Genomic DNA, 16,698 nt, shown 5'->3' with positions numbered 1-16,698 from the left:
TCCACGTAGGATACTTTGCGTGAAGCGTGTCTTGTATTTTTTCAAGACACATGACATACATAATGGGAAGATATGTATCTGCTGAATGGAATCGAAGAATGTACAGAATATTCGATTATGTGTAGAATGTACCGAGTATGTAATTCTATAAGCTGAAACAAGAATTTATTTTTACGTTATGAGCTATTGAATCATTTCTCTAGCTCCGTTTTGTCGGGAACATATTTTGATATATGGTTTGATAAAGCTTCTATCGCAATTTCGCTTCAAAAAATATCTACTACACGTAGTCGAAGATTCTGTGCATAATAATTACGTCAACGTCGTCTTCATTCCACTCAAAAGGAGGAAAAACCGAAGTGGAACCTTCTATGGCGATTGCACATCTGTTTGTTTCTCGTTGGCTCGGCTAAACTCGGGGAGCCCAGTTTACCCGAATAGCGTTTCACCTAGGAGCCTGACGGATCAGACTCTTTCACTGGTCAGCAGTTGTGTACGCAGCGCGCCTAAAGAAGTTTTCACTTCAAAAAGGGAAAAAATGCTGCGCTGTTACGCAGTGACTCCCACTACTATTCGGACACTCTCAAAAAGACGATAATTTTTTTAATATTAGACTATACAATTCGGACTTTTTTGAGAAGTTAGAGCAATTGGTTTACTACACGATGTGAAAAGAAATTTTTCCAAAAATTGCAATTAGTCGGAATTGTAGACAAAATAGTAAAAGTTGCATTTTACAACTATTTTATGTGGGCCTACATTGAAAATTTAAAAAATATGTTTTTTAGATCTGTGTCAATGTGTCAATGATATGTATTGCGAAAGTTTAATCGACAGACATTGAAAGATGTAAGAATCCTTAAATTTGTTGCAGTTAGAGGCCGAAAATCGTGAAAAACTGCAACTTGTACCATCTTTAAACGTTTGTAGCTCATTGCAACGTCGACCGATTTTGATGAAATTTTCCGAATATGTTTAATTGATACAGATCTACAAAACGTGTTCTCTAAATTTTACATATAAGCCCACATAAAAAAGTTGCGGAATACAAATTTTAGTATTTTCTCTGCAATTCAAAAATTGACAACTTGCAATTTTTCTCAAACATTTCTATCACATTGTGTAGCAAACCAATTGTTCTAACTTTTCAAAAAAGTCTGAATCGTATAGTCCAATATTCAAAAAGTTATCGTCTTTTTAAGAGTGTCTGAATATTAGTGGGAGTCACACTGTACATACAGCGAATAACAGTGTTATTCGGACACTTCCAAAAGGACAATAATATTTTTGAAATTCATGTAGTAAACTAATTGTTCTAATTTATCAAGATAGTTCGTTTAAAAGTGTCCGAACATCACTGAGATTCACTGTATAATGACACTGTCCAACAAATTTTTACTTTGTTTTGACGTTTCGATTTTTGCTATGCGATTCTTATAGATTTTTTTGCGCCGATCCCGAATTTGCTCTTAATTTTTCGCCTAGACGCACAGTTTTTGTGACGAGATATTTTGCTTTCTGGTTCGATAAAAACGTCGGCGTTGTAAACTTCAAAGGGAAGTTTCTCAAGAGAAAAGTCTGCTCTATCGCGTGATAGAATTCGATTTTACGCTGGACCCTTATTTTTTTAAGTTACGCTGAAAAATATCTTCAAAAATTGGTGGAAAAGTGGTGTCTCTCCATCTTTAATGATTGTTTAAACACGTTTAAACATCCATAATGTATTAATATTGGATATCACTGTATCCGGGAAAGTCTACAGAATCTTTTGCTGTGAAGAACAATTCAATATCTTTTGTAATAATATCACAATATTCGTTTAAAATTAAATTTCTCAAAAACTGTGCGTTTAGGGGAAAATTAAGGGTAGATTCGGAATCAGTGCAAAAAAACTGACGTTGGTTTGGCGTTGTTGTGAAGCGAGCGACAGCTTTTGTCCGATGCGTGTCCAAGGCGAGTTTAAATCTCGCGGGCGTGGAGCACCGTGTCGTATGACGCATGCGTGCTTGGAATAAGATTCAAGATGGCGGGGGAATATCCAGACAGGCGAGAGCGAAGCGATCGGATGGCCGCACAGCTGATAGGAGAGTGACGTCAGTAAAACAAAGCCATGCGCGGTCGATCGGAGCCGCGAACCAGACCGAACGAACCGTGCTGTCTCGCTGCCAAACATTGGGCGTCCGCGAAACAGTGAGCTGGATTTTCCAAGGTTTCTCGCGGGGAGAGGTACGGTTGCGCGCGCGACTACGCTCGTCTCGCGTTCTGCTCGCAGACGATGCCGTTCATATCGAAGGATTGGCGCAGTCCTGGCGAGGAATGGGTCAAGACCGTCGAGGGTTGGGAAAAGAAAAAAATCCTCGAGTGCGCCAACAATAAAACGCTTTCACTCCTATTACGGTAAGTGCGACGCAGAGCGAGCGAGATCTATGGACCGTCTCGTCTCAACTCTTTCCACCTTTTGCGGTGAAGTTCTCTTTGTTTTGGAAAATAACAGCGGACGTAACGAGCGGTTCCGTCCAGGTAACTCTGACCACACGGTGACGTAGCTCTGGCCACGGTGACAGCTGTTCGTTTGACAGTTGGTCCTCGGTTTGTTTACAATTGTGCTACAGTGTCAGTCGTATCGGTCGCGACCCTCTTCCCGCTGCTCGTACCTCGTAACGTTCGTCGAGAATATTCCGTGTCGTCTAAATGACTCGCTCTCGCGTTCCCGTCCATGTTTTCCGGCGCCGTACACTAAATATCAACTATCAACGCGAATCCATTCCCGTGGACTTTTCTCGGTCGATAAGGAGAACCGATTCGCTCGCGGCGATTCCATTTGCGATGTAAATAAACACCGCGACGAAAGTGTCTCTCGCGTTCGACTCGTTTCTTCCACAGTGCCTGCCTCCGATCCCACGTCGATTCACGCGTTGCACTCGGAAAGTTTATCGATTCATCGTCACGCGCGACAACTTTTGTCAATGGAGTTGTTCTTCTACATTAGGAACGGCTCAGCAATAGAACAAAGTACAGTAATATCTCGTTCGACGGATCCTCGGTCGACGAAGCTGATCTCAGAGAAATGCCTCCTAAACGTTTCGAGCGAAAGCGACCCAGATACGCATAGTTATTTAAACGAAAGTAACTTTTAAACGAAAGAAACTGATGTTACTGGAATTTATACATGTACAACTTTCTTAATAAAAGTACACGTCTCTAATCTGGCCATATTATTCTTATCCTCCGACAACAAAGCTTCTCGTAACGAAACAACAGTTGCTTGGAATACATAGTTCCCTTGTTTAAGCAAGGCATTACTGTACTGAACATTTCGAACAGCCCCACGGTGTACAGACTCTTATGGAAGTCGAAATTACGAACTCCTAAGCTAAAATCCCTTTTCCGACTTCCAACATTTGTTCAAAAAGATGACACACAATAGCACTAGCCCAGCAATAGCCCAGATAGCACACGACGTCTTAAAGACGTTTTACGGCTATTTTAGTCTGAAAGTCTTACGTCCTAAAAAGACGCCTTTAAGACCATAAACAGTGTGGTTTTTATATACCCATAATCTAGCAGTATTAGCATTGGCATTATTTGTTTGAGTTAGTGTTTTTGCTTCAATTTCAATTTTTATTGCGATTTTAATTGGCATTGTTATTTTTATTACACTTTCTGTCAATTCCACATGCGTTCTTCTGATAATGCTATTGGGTTGGCAAGAAAGTAATTTCGGTATTTTAAGGTGAAACAGTCCAATTTTTTTTATCCAAGCAATGAACTTTAATGAATAAGATATTCTCCTATTTGTTCAATGATCTTTTGCCAAAAAGAATAAATACAAAAATATTTTATTGAATCAATATTTATTGATTTAACTTTAAACTCGTTTTTTTCGAAATCTTTTTTACTCATCCCTTCTTTTAATGTAATTAACATTTATGGACCTTTAAGACTTCTTAGGGACGTCTTCAAGACTTCCCGAATGTTCTACGAACGTCTCCTGAACATCTTTTAGACGTCAAACAGACGTCAAGACGTACCGTTTTTTAACACAAGACATTCAGGAGACGTACGGAAGACGTTCGTAGAACATTCGGGACATGATTAACACGTCTGAATGTCCAACTGCAGACGTTTTAAAGACGTCTGTAAGACGTCTTTGTGCTATTTGGGAATAAGGTGTGACGAAAAATATACAATTTTGTTAAGAAAAATTAAAGTGGTCCTTATGTTTTTATTAAACACGAAACTTGTTGCTAACTTTTTTTTATTGCAATTTATTATAGTATTCACCAACCTTTGTGTTTGAAACATTTATTTATTAGGTTGTCGAAAATCCGTGAGAAGTCGAAATGAAAATATAAGAAAATGGTTTTCTCCGATTCGCGCACAGATGGACGAATAAAATCAATCGCTATTTAAAGCACAATGAATCTGTTTAGAAGTATGTAGCGTGTGAAAAGTCGGAGAGGTACTTTCTCGCATTCGGAAGATGTGAGGATGATGCGCGAGGTATTTACTCGGCTAGCGTTGCGTACGCCTCGAGAGTGAACGCGTTACGTTTAGACTATTTTCTCCGATTCGAGCGAGTTCGGGCAAATAAGATCGATTGTTGTTAGGTTGTTGCACGTGAAATGTCCAATTTTTAACTGTAACATTAAACAAACGCAACTGTTTTCCTAAATATTTATCAAAGTAAGCACCATTGTAGTTAGTGTTCCTTCTCGGAAATCTAGGAAAATTCTTATGAATCTCATTTATTTTATAACATATTTTCGGAAATGAACAAATACATATGTCCCACCATCAGTCAAAACATGCTACATTTTAATGTTGGTATTTAAATATCTCTATTACTTGTGATTATACGAAAAAATGTCAGAGGAGAAATTTGCACTGTTCAATTAGGTAAATATAATGGCAAAATAAAAAAATTTTTTGGAAATCATATTTCGAAATTTCAAGGTCATCGTTATTTGTATTTAAAGGAGCTCATATAATTATTATATATTCCTATTCAGAAAAAAAGACAAATCCAACGATGTGACATGTTCCATAGTTAAGGTGAACTTCACAATTTTCAAAATTTTCAATGTATTGTATCTCGATAAAAAATTTTTTCCGAGTATAGCTTAAGTCCACCCTAATGTACATATTGGACAGGAATAAACATTGAGTTAATGTTTTTTGCGCTTTCGATAAGTATTATCAACGATATTCCAAATATCATAAGTTTTCCAATATTTTTTTATTTTATTAAAAAGTCTAGAGAGTTCTCGAGAAATACAGTCTTATTTCTCATTTCTCGAGAAATGAAAAATGTTGAGAAATCAGGAACACTGAATTGAATTTTTTAGTCATTCGCATTCTGCATTTACGAGATTGTCATTTCCGTTTTGGTGCGCTATTTGACCATCAACGAACACTGCGTTAATTAATCATCACATTTTTACCAAAAATCACACAATGCTATCGTTAATATGTCACTTTACCACGCATATGAAAGCATTGATAGACGACAAAATAAACTTCACGTAAAAATAAAGTTAGTTTATCTAAATTAAAATTGAAAATTCTTACGTGTCCCGAAATATTATGCAAAAAATTAGAGGGCTACTTTCTTAGAAATCCAAATCAAAGTTGATAGACGTTCAACATGAAAAATTTGGGACAAATTGATAATATTTCAAACAGTATTTTCTAGTTCCAAATCCAACGAATCGAATAAACATTCAGGATGCTACGTGTTTCAGTAAATAAACAATAAATTCATACATATCTAGTAAAAATGGTGGGCAGTATTACAAACTATCTTATTAACGTATTATTACGCGAATAATAAATTAATAATTAATACTCGTAATAACGAATGTTTTACGGCAAACATTCGTTTGTACTTCACAGTTGGAAAATGGAATTTCGTCATTGTCTTTGTGTAGTCCGTGTAAGTTTATGCCGATTCGACCACAATTCCAAAAATAACCGTTCTCGGTCGGATGACGTTCGTGCGTTTTCGCAAACCGCTTTTTCAAGACGCGGATCTGCGCTGGGTTCGCAGATAAACGCTACGCTTGCGTTCTACGTTCACGACGAATCGGTCCAATTAACGTGCGCGCGCGCGCGCGCGTGCTTGGTTCATGTCTGCATCTATTCCCATCTTCCTTTGTGAGTCGGTACGCGGACCACCGCCGTACTTACTCGATGCGTGCACCAACACGGTCTTGTGTGCATATTACGCTCGAGCGCGAAGCAACGCGACGCGTCGTCGCGAGACCGTGAAACCTTTTGCGAATGCCTAGACTTGTCTGCAAGCGGATAGGGACGTGAGCGGACAGTAGAAGAGTGGTGCAGGCGGCCCACAGTGGGCGAGAAACCGATCTTTTTGGACAAAAATCTGCCGACAACTCAGTTTTTCATCGATTCCATTGGAATTTTATTTAAAATGTTCGTGAAGGACTATACTATGATGACGTGCTGCGCGAAAATCGTTAACTGTCACAATCAAGAATCCTTATCTACAAAACCCAATAACTCCGATATGTACTTCATCCGCCCGTACCATAAATTTGCATGTCCCAGCTGAGTTGCCGGCACTTCTTAACCCTAAACCCTAAACCGCAAAATTTTAAACTGTAAATCTGGCCCTGGGAATTACCAATTCAATAGAATTACGTTCGGTACTTATGAGACTCACCATTAATTTATTGATTCAACAGCAGCGTTTTCGATTCTTGAGAAAGAACCTCCTTGTGCTTGCCGTCATTTATTCTTAGAGAGCTTATAAGTGGATGGGATGATAATAACATATGCCGTATAATATCTATATTTGTCTTTTTGCGGCAACACATTCGGGAGTTTTCAGCTCGTGATTTCCTCAAGGCTTTATTATTTGCCTGTTGTGGCTCTTCTGAATACAAACCAATTGGCAGCTCAAATGTAGCAAGTACTTCACTTCCATGTTGCAGTACCTTATGAACTGATGGAGGTAGTTTATATCATGGATAAATTTTAATAAAATCTTTTTTACAGTTTAAAATTTTGCAGTTTAGTGTTTAGGGTTAAGAAGTGTCGGCAACTCAGCTGGGACATGCAAATTTATGGTATAGGCCAAGCCTGGCTAACCCAAATGGTTTCACGGGCCACTTTGATGACGCGTAACGTTGCAGCGGACCGCACTTTAGTAAACATGCTTTTAGAAAAATAAAACTTTATTGTTATACGTCGCATTTGCCCATTATAACAATATGACACATGCAAATGTTTCAATAGAGACATAAAATCGCCCGGCGGGCCGCACAATTTCACGTGGAGGGCCACATGCGGCCCGCGGGCCGCGTGTTAGCCACCCCTGGTATAGGCGGATGAAGTATCGGAGTTATTGGGTTTTATAAGGATTCTTGATTTCTTGTGACAGTTAACGATTTTCGCGCAGCACGTCATCAAAGTGTAGTCCTTCACAAATATTTAAAAAAGAATTCCAATTGAATCGATGAAAAACTGACTTGTCGGCAGATTTTTGTCCAAAAAGATCGGTTTCTCGCCCACTGTGCGTCGTCGCGAGACCGTGAAACCTTTTGCGAATGCCTAGACTTGTCTGCAAGCGGACAGGGACGTGAGCGGACAGTCGCAGAGTGGCCCAGGCGGCCCAGAGTGGTCCGGATCGAAGAAGTTGGTGCCATTTAGCTAAAAAGTCAACTTTTTCATATCGATTTCTAACAAATTTGTATCGCTTCCTAAATGTCAATCAACCTCGAAAATGAAAAAAATTAATGCAGTTTACCAAGAATTGTAATTAGGACGAATACTTAAAGGTAGACATTTAGAGATAGTACTTTTCACCAAGAAAATTGTTTCTCTTCTTTGAAGTGCCCCTGATCACACCACTTAGTATTTCTTATTTTCCTTTGTTTATGATGAAGTGCACTCTTTTGTGTTACAAAATTAATATCGACACTAAAAGTTATTGTTCAAAATATGTTAAAAATTAATATTCAATGAAATAAAAAAATTGGCCAAATTTTTTACATTTGACAAGGAATATCTATAGGGTCATGAAAAGTCTTGTTTTGTAACAAATTGGATCAATTTCAGCATTCTTTCCCGTATATAATTATGCAAGAATATTGTCCTTCCTCGTTCTACTTTGCAACTTATCATTGTTCAAAGCTGTCAATGTTACTTCGCGACGAGTTTCGCTTGCGTACAACAGGCTCGTGTGATTGATTAAATGTCTTCCAAATACGAATGTTTTTGCAATAACATTATAAGAGATAAATAGAGTAAAGATATATACGTGTAAATTAACTTCGATAGTCATTTTTATTTAAAAAAAATATAACTGTTCTCGCTGCATTTATTTCTATCTTTGGAACCTTGTGCAGCGTTCGAAAACTATTTGAGATTATTGTTACATCTTATTGTAACATCTGACCCGTACATGTCACAATTAGTCAGCGGCAATATTAAGCGGACACCCTTAAAAATCGCATAAATTTTTAAAAAGTGATCGAAAGGACTTGAATTTTTTAGAGATGTTAGACCGACTAGTTCGCTAGGGAATAAGTAAACAAAAATTTATTAAGATTGCAATTGGTAAGAATCGTACAAAATTTAAAAAACGATGTTTTGTAAACTTTTTTATGTTGAGCCTGTAACGATAATTGAAAAGATGCGTTTTATAGATTTCGGTAACTTATATACCTATATATTGAAAATTTCATCGAAAAAAACGTTTAAAGATGATCACGTAAGGGCGAAATGCCCTGGCAAGGCTGAAAATCTGCGACTTTCACCCTTAAGCTGTCATCTTTAAACGTATGTAGTTCATTGCAATGTTGACCATATAAGTTACCGAAATCTATAAAACGCATTTTTTAAATGATCGTTACAGGTCCAGATAAAAAAGTTGACAAAACATCATTTTTAAATTTTGTATGATTCTTACCAATGGCAATCTTATCGACATGGCAATCTCGCGACCAATTTTTAAAAAGTTATGCGATTTTTTAAGAGTGTCCACTTAATTAATATTGACGCTGACTGTAAGATTAACATGTAAAAGGAATCCTAAAATACTGATTCCTGAGGCAGTAGAGTTATTAATTAACTAATGCAATCGACCATCATAGATCATCACGAGAGACAAATTATGGTGTGTTTATTTCATTAGCTTACTTTTTTATTTGTGGTAATATTGACTGAATATTTTAGTACTATTTTAGTCGCAATATGTATTTAAAATATTTCTTTTTTTTACACAGGAAAGCATTCTTTTATGTATGTGTTAAAGATTAAGACCAACACTAAAAATTATTGTTCACAACAAGTAAAAAGAGGTTGAAAAACTATATCTGAACATTTTTTAATAAAAAATATCAATGAAAAGTTAGTAAAAATTATTGTTTAACAAATAAAAAAAATATTTAATTATGTCTAGATAAGAATGACTGTTTTTAAAATATTTTTGGTGAAAATTTCATTGCGATATCTCTAATAGTTCAAAAGTTATAACAAAATGACACCAACTTCTTCGATCCGGTCCACTGTGGGCCGGTCCACTGAAATGGAAAAATTGAACTTGAAAATGAAGTTGACATTGAAATTGAAGTTGATATTAACGAAATGAAATTGAAAAATTGAAATTGAAATGGAAGAGTTGAAATTGAAGTTGAAATGGAAGAGTTGAAATTGAAGTTGAAATTGAAAAATTGACATTGAAATTGATGTTAGCGTTTACTTACTTGTGTAACGTCTTAGTACGACAGTAATGGTGTTTTAGAGTTATTTAAATTGAAATATCTCCCGAACTACTAACTTTTCGACATACATAGGTTAGTATGTTTTTATAAGCAATGTCCAGCTGCATCGATTGATGTATTACAAAATACCTCATTCCATTAAAAAAAATATCGATGACCTTGAAATCTCATAAAGAAATGACCTCGAAAATTTTTTCCCTTACACCGTTACATGTGCCCCTTCAAACAGTGTAACTTTGTCCTAAGAAGTTTTTTTGTACAACGAAAAGTAACGGAGATATTTAGGTGTTCTGTTTCTTCACCCTGTATACAGGGTGAGTCGCCTAACGTTATCACCTTAAATATCCTTGTTGCTTGCAAAGATACATTAAATGTCTTGAGGACAAAGTTGAATGGTAAAATGGGGCTCATACAATGGCAAAATAATTTTCGTTTTTATGTAATTTTTTTTTAGATATCAAGTCACCTTCATTTTTTTTTAATGGAACCACCCTTTTTTAAGGATGTTCTGGAGGTATATAAAAACGCAACAAAATTTTTGGAAATTTGACAAGATATAATTCTAACTAAATTAATGCAATTACCAAAGTTTGTGTTCGATTCACTACACCGTTTAAGAATTATAGCAACTTAAAATTTGCATATTTTAACACGTCTTCTTATGGAGAATTCATAAAATTCCACTTCAAATCCTATTTAAACCTTGTAAAAACGTAACTAGAATTTCCAGTTTTTTTATATGTAGTAAAAATTATGTAATTAATATTGTTCAAAATTTATTAGGATTCACTAAACAGTCACAGAGCAAAAAATTATAAACTGTTACAAAACGTCAAATTTATCGTGTTGTCCTCCTCACAGTGGCTCACAGAGGGTACAATTATTCGCAAAAGTCACTTACAATTTTTTATAATATGAAGACAATTCGATTAAAAAATAAACATAACATGAAATTCACTAATTAAACGAAAGCTTTCTAAATTAATCTATTTTTTCAATGCAAAATATACTTGTGAATGGCTTTCATTGCCAATATATTGTTGGATTTCGAATTACTTGTACTTTTGTCTGCCATTGTACCTTCAGAACATCTTTAAACATCTACAATGATAGTCCCTTTTATTACGAATTCAGTGACTATAATTACTCAAGGTCATTCAAGGTCACGGACAGAAAAAACATGATGAATTCTCGATGTATCGATATGTGAAACGGATGAAATTTATGTCGGGTCAGAACTCGTATTACGCTACTTTGACTCATGCTTGCTTCTCGGGCAATTTCTCTCGTACTCACATGTGGACTGACATCTATAGCTGCTAAAATATTAATTTCATTGTCTTGAGTAGTCATGGGATTCTTTCGCGTTTACGCTTTCTTACATCTACACTTTCAGTATTTCTAAATAGCTTGTAGATATTAATAAAAGTGAGTCTAGAAGGAGTGTTTCGCTCAGGGTATCTTTCTTCATAAAGCAATACGCTTTTTCACCAAGGGTTGAAACGGTTCTGAAAATAACTGTACAATCGGTTCTCACTGAAACAGTTATGAAGAACCGAAAAAATGTTATAACTGAGAACCGATATTATAACGGTTCTATAACTGTTATTTTTCGGTTCTGGATTTTGGTTTCGGTTTCGGTTCCGGTTCCGGTTCTTCAGACTTCAGAACCTATAATATGTCCCGTATCGGTTCACGTCGGTTTTGCAGTTCTGCAACTGATATTTTTTGGTTCTTTATCGGCCATAGTTCGGTTCTATGTATGGTATATGTATAATAAGTAATACATATTGGTGGCTTACCGCATAAATGCTGTACGTCCTCATTTTTGTTTTCGTAAAAGATGCAATAAACTAAACTAATAGATTCGGGGGGACATATAATCTATAAAAATATTACTTTATATACATTTGTAACGTAGATATGTCTGTGATATCTATACAGCATAAAAAACAGTCAATTATTTATTACATAATAAAATTAAAATTTTAGAAAAATTGGAAATACCATACTTATGTATTAGTATGACATCGATACATTACTATGTTTGATTTGGGTCCTGATTGATTATTTATTGGGTTTGAAAAAAACATGTTAGTGCATGAGAATTGACATTTTAATTTGGTACGACTTTATTGTAATTAACTTCCCGATTTTATAGGGAAGTTATTGTAATGACCCCGAAAATCGAAAATCGATTTTTTATCAGATCTTCACGTTTCATGGTCATTGCAGTCATTTTAGACTATTTTCAGCAAAATGTTCGTATGTGTGTGTGTGTGTGTGTGCGTATGTCTGTTTCTATGGTATCAAATTTTTCGTTAACGTTTCCTGAAAAAGTAACAACGCGATCAGAATGATGAATGATGCAATCCATATTTTGTCCAGATTTTGGTCCATATTGGTCAAGCAGTTTTTTAGATTTTTAGTTTTTTTCGAAAGGAGTTGATTCTACAATGCAATTTATACGAGAGAACGGAAAGTTTCCACAGAAGAAACAAACGTAATTACACAAAAAAAATTTTTTTTCATTTTTTCTAAATTAAAAAAAAAAATTTTTTTTGTACCTTACGCTAATGTTTCCGCTTACAATAATCGAAAATCATCCCAATGCAAGAGTGAGTTAATCATCTCTACTCCCAAGAATACATTTTCAAAGAATATCGATGGAAGTACAAAAAAAAATTTATATTACAATCATTAAAAAAACAATCATTTCAAAACGAATTATTAACTGAGATTAAATTGAAAATTAATATAAACTATATGATAATTATTAATAACATTGATGTTGAAAACGGATTGGTTAATGGAGCACACACACATGCGGAATATTAAAATTTATTACTTTTCAAGAAAATACTAAAATTTCGTCTATATTGTGGTTAGATTTTCAATTGGCCAGAGTAGGAGTGAAAGTAAGAACTCGTTATCGTGATTATATGAAAAATGCAAATATTGATCAAAGTTTAACACCAATAATAAAAATATCGAATCAAGTAAATATGTCGAGTGAGGAAAAATATCAAATCACACGTAGTCAATTTCCAGTGGTTCCTACTGAAGCGATTACGATTCATAAAAGTCAGGGACAAACATACGAGAAAGTATGTTTGGATTTTAAAAAAATCAGAAAGGCGAACTTTACAAATGTTGTATGTAGCACTGAGCAGAGTTTCAAAATTGAGCAGTTTATATATTTTGGGACAATTTAAATTAACAGTATCGAAGAAATGCAAGATCAATACTGCAAACCCGGATAATGAGGAGTCGTATCGTTTGCGAAAAACTAATTAAGACAATTTATTTTGCAACATTAGTATGTGTAACATTAGTATGTTGCAACAGTATGCTATAACAAGGAACCAAGCGAGCAACGAGCCTACGATATTCGTTTAATGCGACGCCATATAGCAAACATCTTGATAAGTAGAAAACTATTGAATTTCCCTGAAAACGTATAATCTTCTTAAAACGTACTAAAACTAATGATGATAATATACTGCAACTAACGAATCGGGAAGTTCTTTGTGTGGCTCGTGGAGAGTCACACACCAAATAAAAAAAAACATTAATAGCTGCAGGCCCTACTAGCCATGCGTACCACTAACCCTCTCGCAAGAGCAGTCCTACCCGCGAGCAAAAACAATCCTACTCGCGAGCGAGCGAAGCGAGCGAGCAACAATAACCCTCTAGTTTAATCTTATAATTAATACGCTTACTTGCGTTGATGGAATTGCTAAAACAGCTTCTGCTACTTTGTATAATTCTGGGCTTCTACTTTTTTTATTGTTCCAATATAATAAAACATTCGATAACGATTGTAATCGTGGTTCCTTTAAAAAATCTTCCAGTTCATTTTCAATTCTACAATGGATAATGAACACCTTGTGTTGCTAAAAATGATCTATTACAAACTTACAACAGAATACAGCAAATTCGTATGGAGAACGCAAATACGTCGACAGAAGAAAGCAGTAATACTACAGCTAATAGATTCAATAATGCTTCTGAGGAAGACGAATTCGAAAGCTTATTGAAAAATGCGGTAATTGTTGATAAAAGGTCCCACCTCACCGATTTCGATGATTTTTTAATATGTTGTAAAACTCAACATTCTGAACTGTTTCAAGAACCGGAATCGATATCATAACTGTTTTCAACCCCTGGTTTTTTCTGTCCGTGACCTTGAATGACCTTGAATAATTATAGTCACCGAATTCGTAATGGAAGCGACTATCATTGTAGATGTTTAAAAAAGGTTGGTTCCATTTCAAAAAATGAAGGTGACCTTGTTATCTCTAAAAAAAATGACATAAAAACAAAATATTTTTGATGTCGTATGAGCTCCATTTCACCATTCAACTTTGTCCTCAAGACATTTAATGTATCTTTGAAAACAACAAAGACATTTGAATTGATAACGTTAGGTGACTCACCCTGTATATTGTTGACTTCATAATATCGTAGCTGATGTCAAAACGAATCCAAGGACCTAATTGTTATACCCTTAAACTTCCAAATACCCACATACAGTGACTCCCATTAATATTCGGACGCTCTAAAAAACGCGATAATCTTTTTAAGAGCACTTAGTTCACTACAGGATGTGAAAAGAAATTTTTTTGAAAATTGCAGTTGGTCGGAATTGTAGAGAAAATAGTAAAAGATCCATTTTACAACTTTTTTATGTGGATCTATATTGAAAATTTAAAAAATACGTTTTGTAGATCTGTTTCAATTAAACATATCCTGAAAATTTCGTCAAAATCGGTCGACGTGGCAAGGAGCTACAAGCATTTAAAGATGGTAAAAATTGAAGATTTCCACGATTTTCGGGCTATAACAGCAGTAAATCTAAGAATTCTTACATCTTTCAATGACTGTCATTTTTCCCCGCATCAACCGATTTTGATGAAACTTTCACAATGCATATAACCCACACAGATCTACAAAACATATTTTTCAAAATTTCAATATAGGCCCGCATAAAAAAGTTGTAAAATGCAACATTTAGTATTTCTTCTACAATTCCGGTCAAATGCAATTTTTAAAAAAATTTCTTTTCACATCCTGTAGTAAACTAATTGCTCTAGCTTTCCAAAAAAGTTCAAATCGCATAGTACAATATTTGAAAAGTTACAGTGTTTTTAAGAGTGTCCGAATTAGTGTTGTATAAAGCTCGAGTCTTCGAAGCTCCAGAGCTCAGTCTTAAAGACTAAGTTTCTATAGAAAAAGATTTAGAAGAAGTCTTTAAGACTGAGCTCTGGAGCTTCGAAGACTCGAGCTTTATACAACACTAGTCCGAATATTAACGGCAGTCACTGTATGTAGTGCTAAAATCTTTGAACTGCTAGAGCGGCCGCTCGGACCACTGTGTGTCGTTGCCGCGGTTTCGCGCGCTCTAAAACAATCGGGCTTCTTTCCGAATTTTCCTTCTCGGTGTTGTTGTTCTTCTTCATTCCGTTCACCGTTTACGGGTATTCATCGATCGCGATTTCTCTCTCTCGCAACCGCTACCGAGCGACACACGTGCATCATCGATTCGCTGCTCGAGTGCAGCAGGTAGATATGCATTCGTTGGCCTTGGGCTTGCGTGACTCGCTGCGAAACTGCGAGATTCACGTTCAACTATTGCAAACTACGAGTCCAGGGGGCTGCGAATAAAGCTCGGATCTGCTCGAATACGATCTTACTGCTCGAACATTTTTAACCAGGCTTGGGTATTATCGAAATAAATTAATTGAAAAATAATCGTTACGATTACATGGTATCCTATTTGGCTGCACGCCATTTGAAATAATCATATGTTAGTTTATTTGAACAGCCAAACGATTTCTTAAAACTGTATTTCGTTGAATCATTTCAAATGAAATTCATCTTTTATTCGATCAAATAATTCTATTTACTGCGTGTACTAAAGAACAATTTTAAAAGCGGATGCAGCTAAACTTTAATCATTAAACTACAAATATTATTATTAATTTAATAATTAATTTAGTTACTTCCATAACAGTGAACAGTGCAATGGAAATAGAATATCATTTGAAAACGTTGTTTTATTTGATTTGAACGTCAAGTGAAAATAAACTTTTCATGTTATCTGTGGAATACAAATAATAAAATATTTAAAATAGTTCACACATTATTTGAGCTTCAGTCTAAACAAAATTCTCGGGGATTCCCCAAGTGTTAGTCACGCGATTTCGAAGTCACTAAAAGTGTTGCCAACGTCACAGTTCAGCTTAAGTTCACGAGTGTGCTCACGAGATTTAGCCCTGTCATATTTAATGAGTTCGAATTATTTTTATAAATGTAATGTTTACTCTTGCCATTGTAAGAATAATATCATTATAATCTAAGACTGTAAGCAACACAAATACATTACGTAATAAATATTTGAGAGTTCGTATCTTTTGTTGTTATTCGACGGACTGAGAATCAGAGTGGTGCAAGTCCAAATTCTGAAGGTTTCCGAATCTGAAAGGCATCCTTTATTTACAGATGTAGAACTTCATTCTTTACTGAAAGATGGCAGCATATTCTCTTGTCAGAACACTAATAGAACGAACCATTTGGGATAATAGTGGTGTAAGTCCACCTTACCACGTTCTTTTGTTCTCCACCTCTTTTATCTAAAAACGGAGATATTTAATGTCGTAGCAAGATGTAATGAATAATACTGCTTTTATTAAATACAGTATACATTTTTTAACAAAAAATTAGTAAAAATGATTTCATTTCTTACGAATATAAGTTGTATAAAATTGTATAAAATTCGTGCTTTAACCCTGTGCACTCGAAGCTATTTTATCTCGAAAATTAAACATTTCTTCCGACCTAGAATAATTCCATTCTATATGATTTTTCTCATTTTATGGATATGAAATTAATACCTCGTACAATATTTAAATATTTAGTACATAATTGGTTAGATCCCAACATATTT

General features: G+C 35.3%; 1 protein-coding gene across 1 annotated transcript in view; it reads left to right on the top strand.

Annotated features, from left to right (window-relative positions):
• Positions 1-124: 124 nt before the first annotated feature.
• Positions 125-16,698, top strand: part of LOC143210820 (F-box only protein 32) — a 44,411-nt gene continuing 27,837 nt past the window's right edge. Inside the window, exon 1 of the mRNA XM_076428020.1 lies at positions 125-2,397. Coding sequence (XP_076284135.1) covers positions 2,276-2,397 — 122 coding nt within the window. The 5' untranslated portion in view covers positions 125-2,275. The remainder of the gene's footprint in view (positions 2,398-16,698) is intronic.

The sequence above is a fragment of the Lasioglossum baleicum genome, chromosome 7, assembly GCF_051020765.1.
Source record: "Lasioglossum baleicum chromosome 7, iyLasBale1, whole genome shotgun sequence".
Lineage (NCBI taxonomy): Eukaryota > Metazoa > Arthropoda > Insecta > Hymenoptera > Halictidae > Lasioglossum > Lasioglossum baleicum.
Note: the sequence above shows the minus strand (reverse complement) of the source record. Positions and strands in the feature narration are given on the sequence as shown.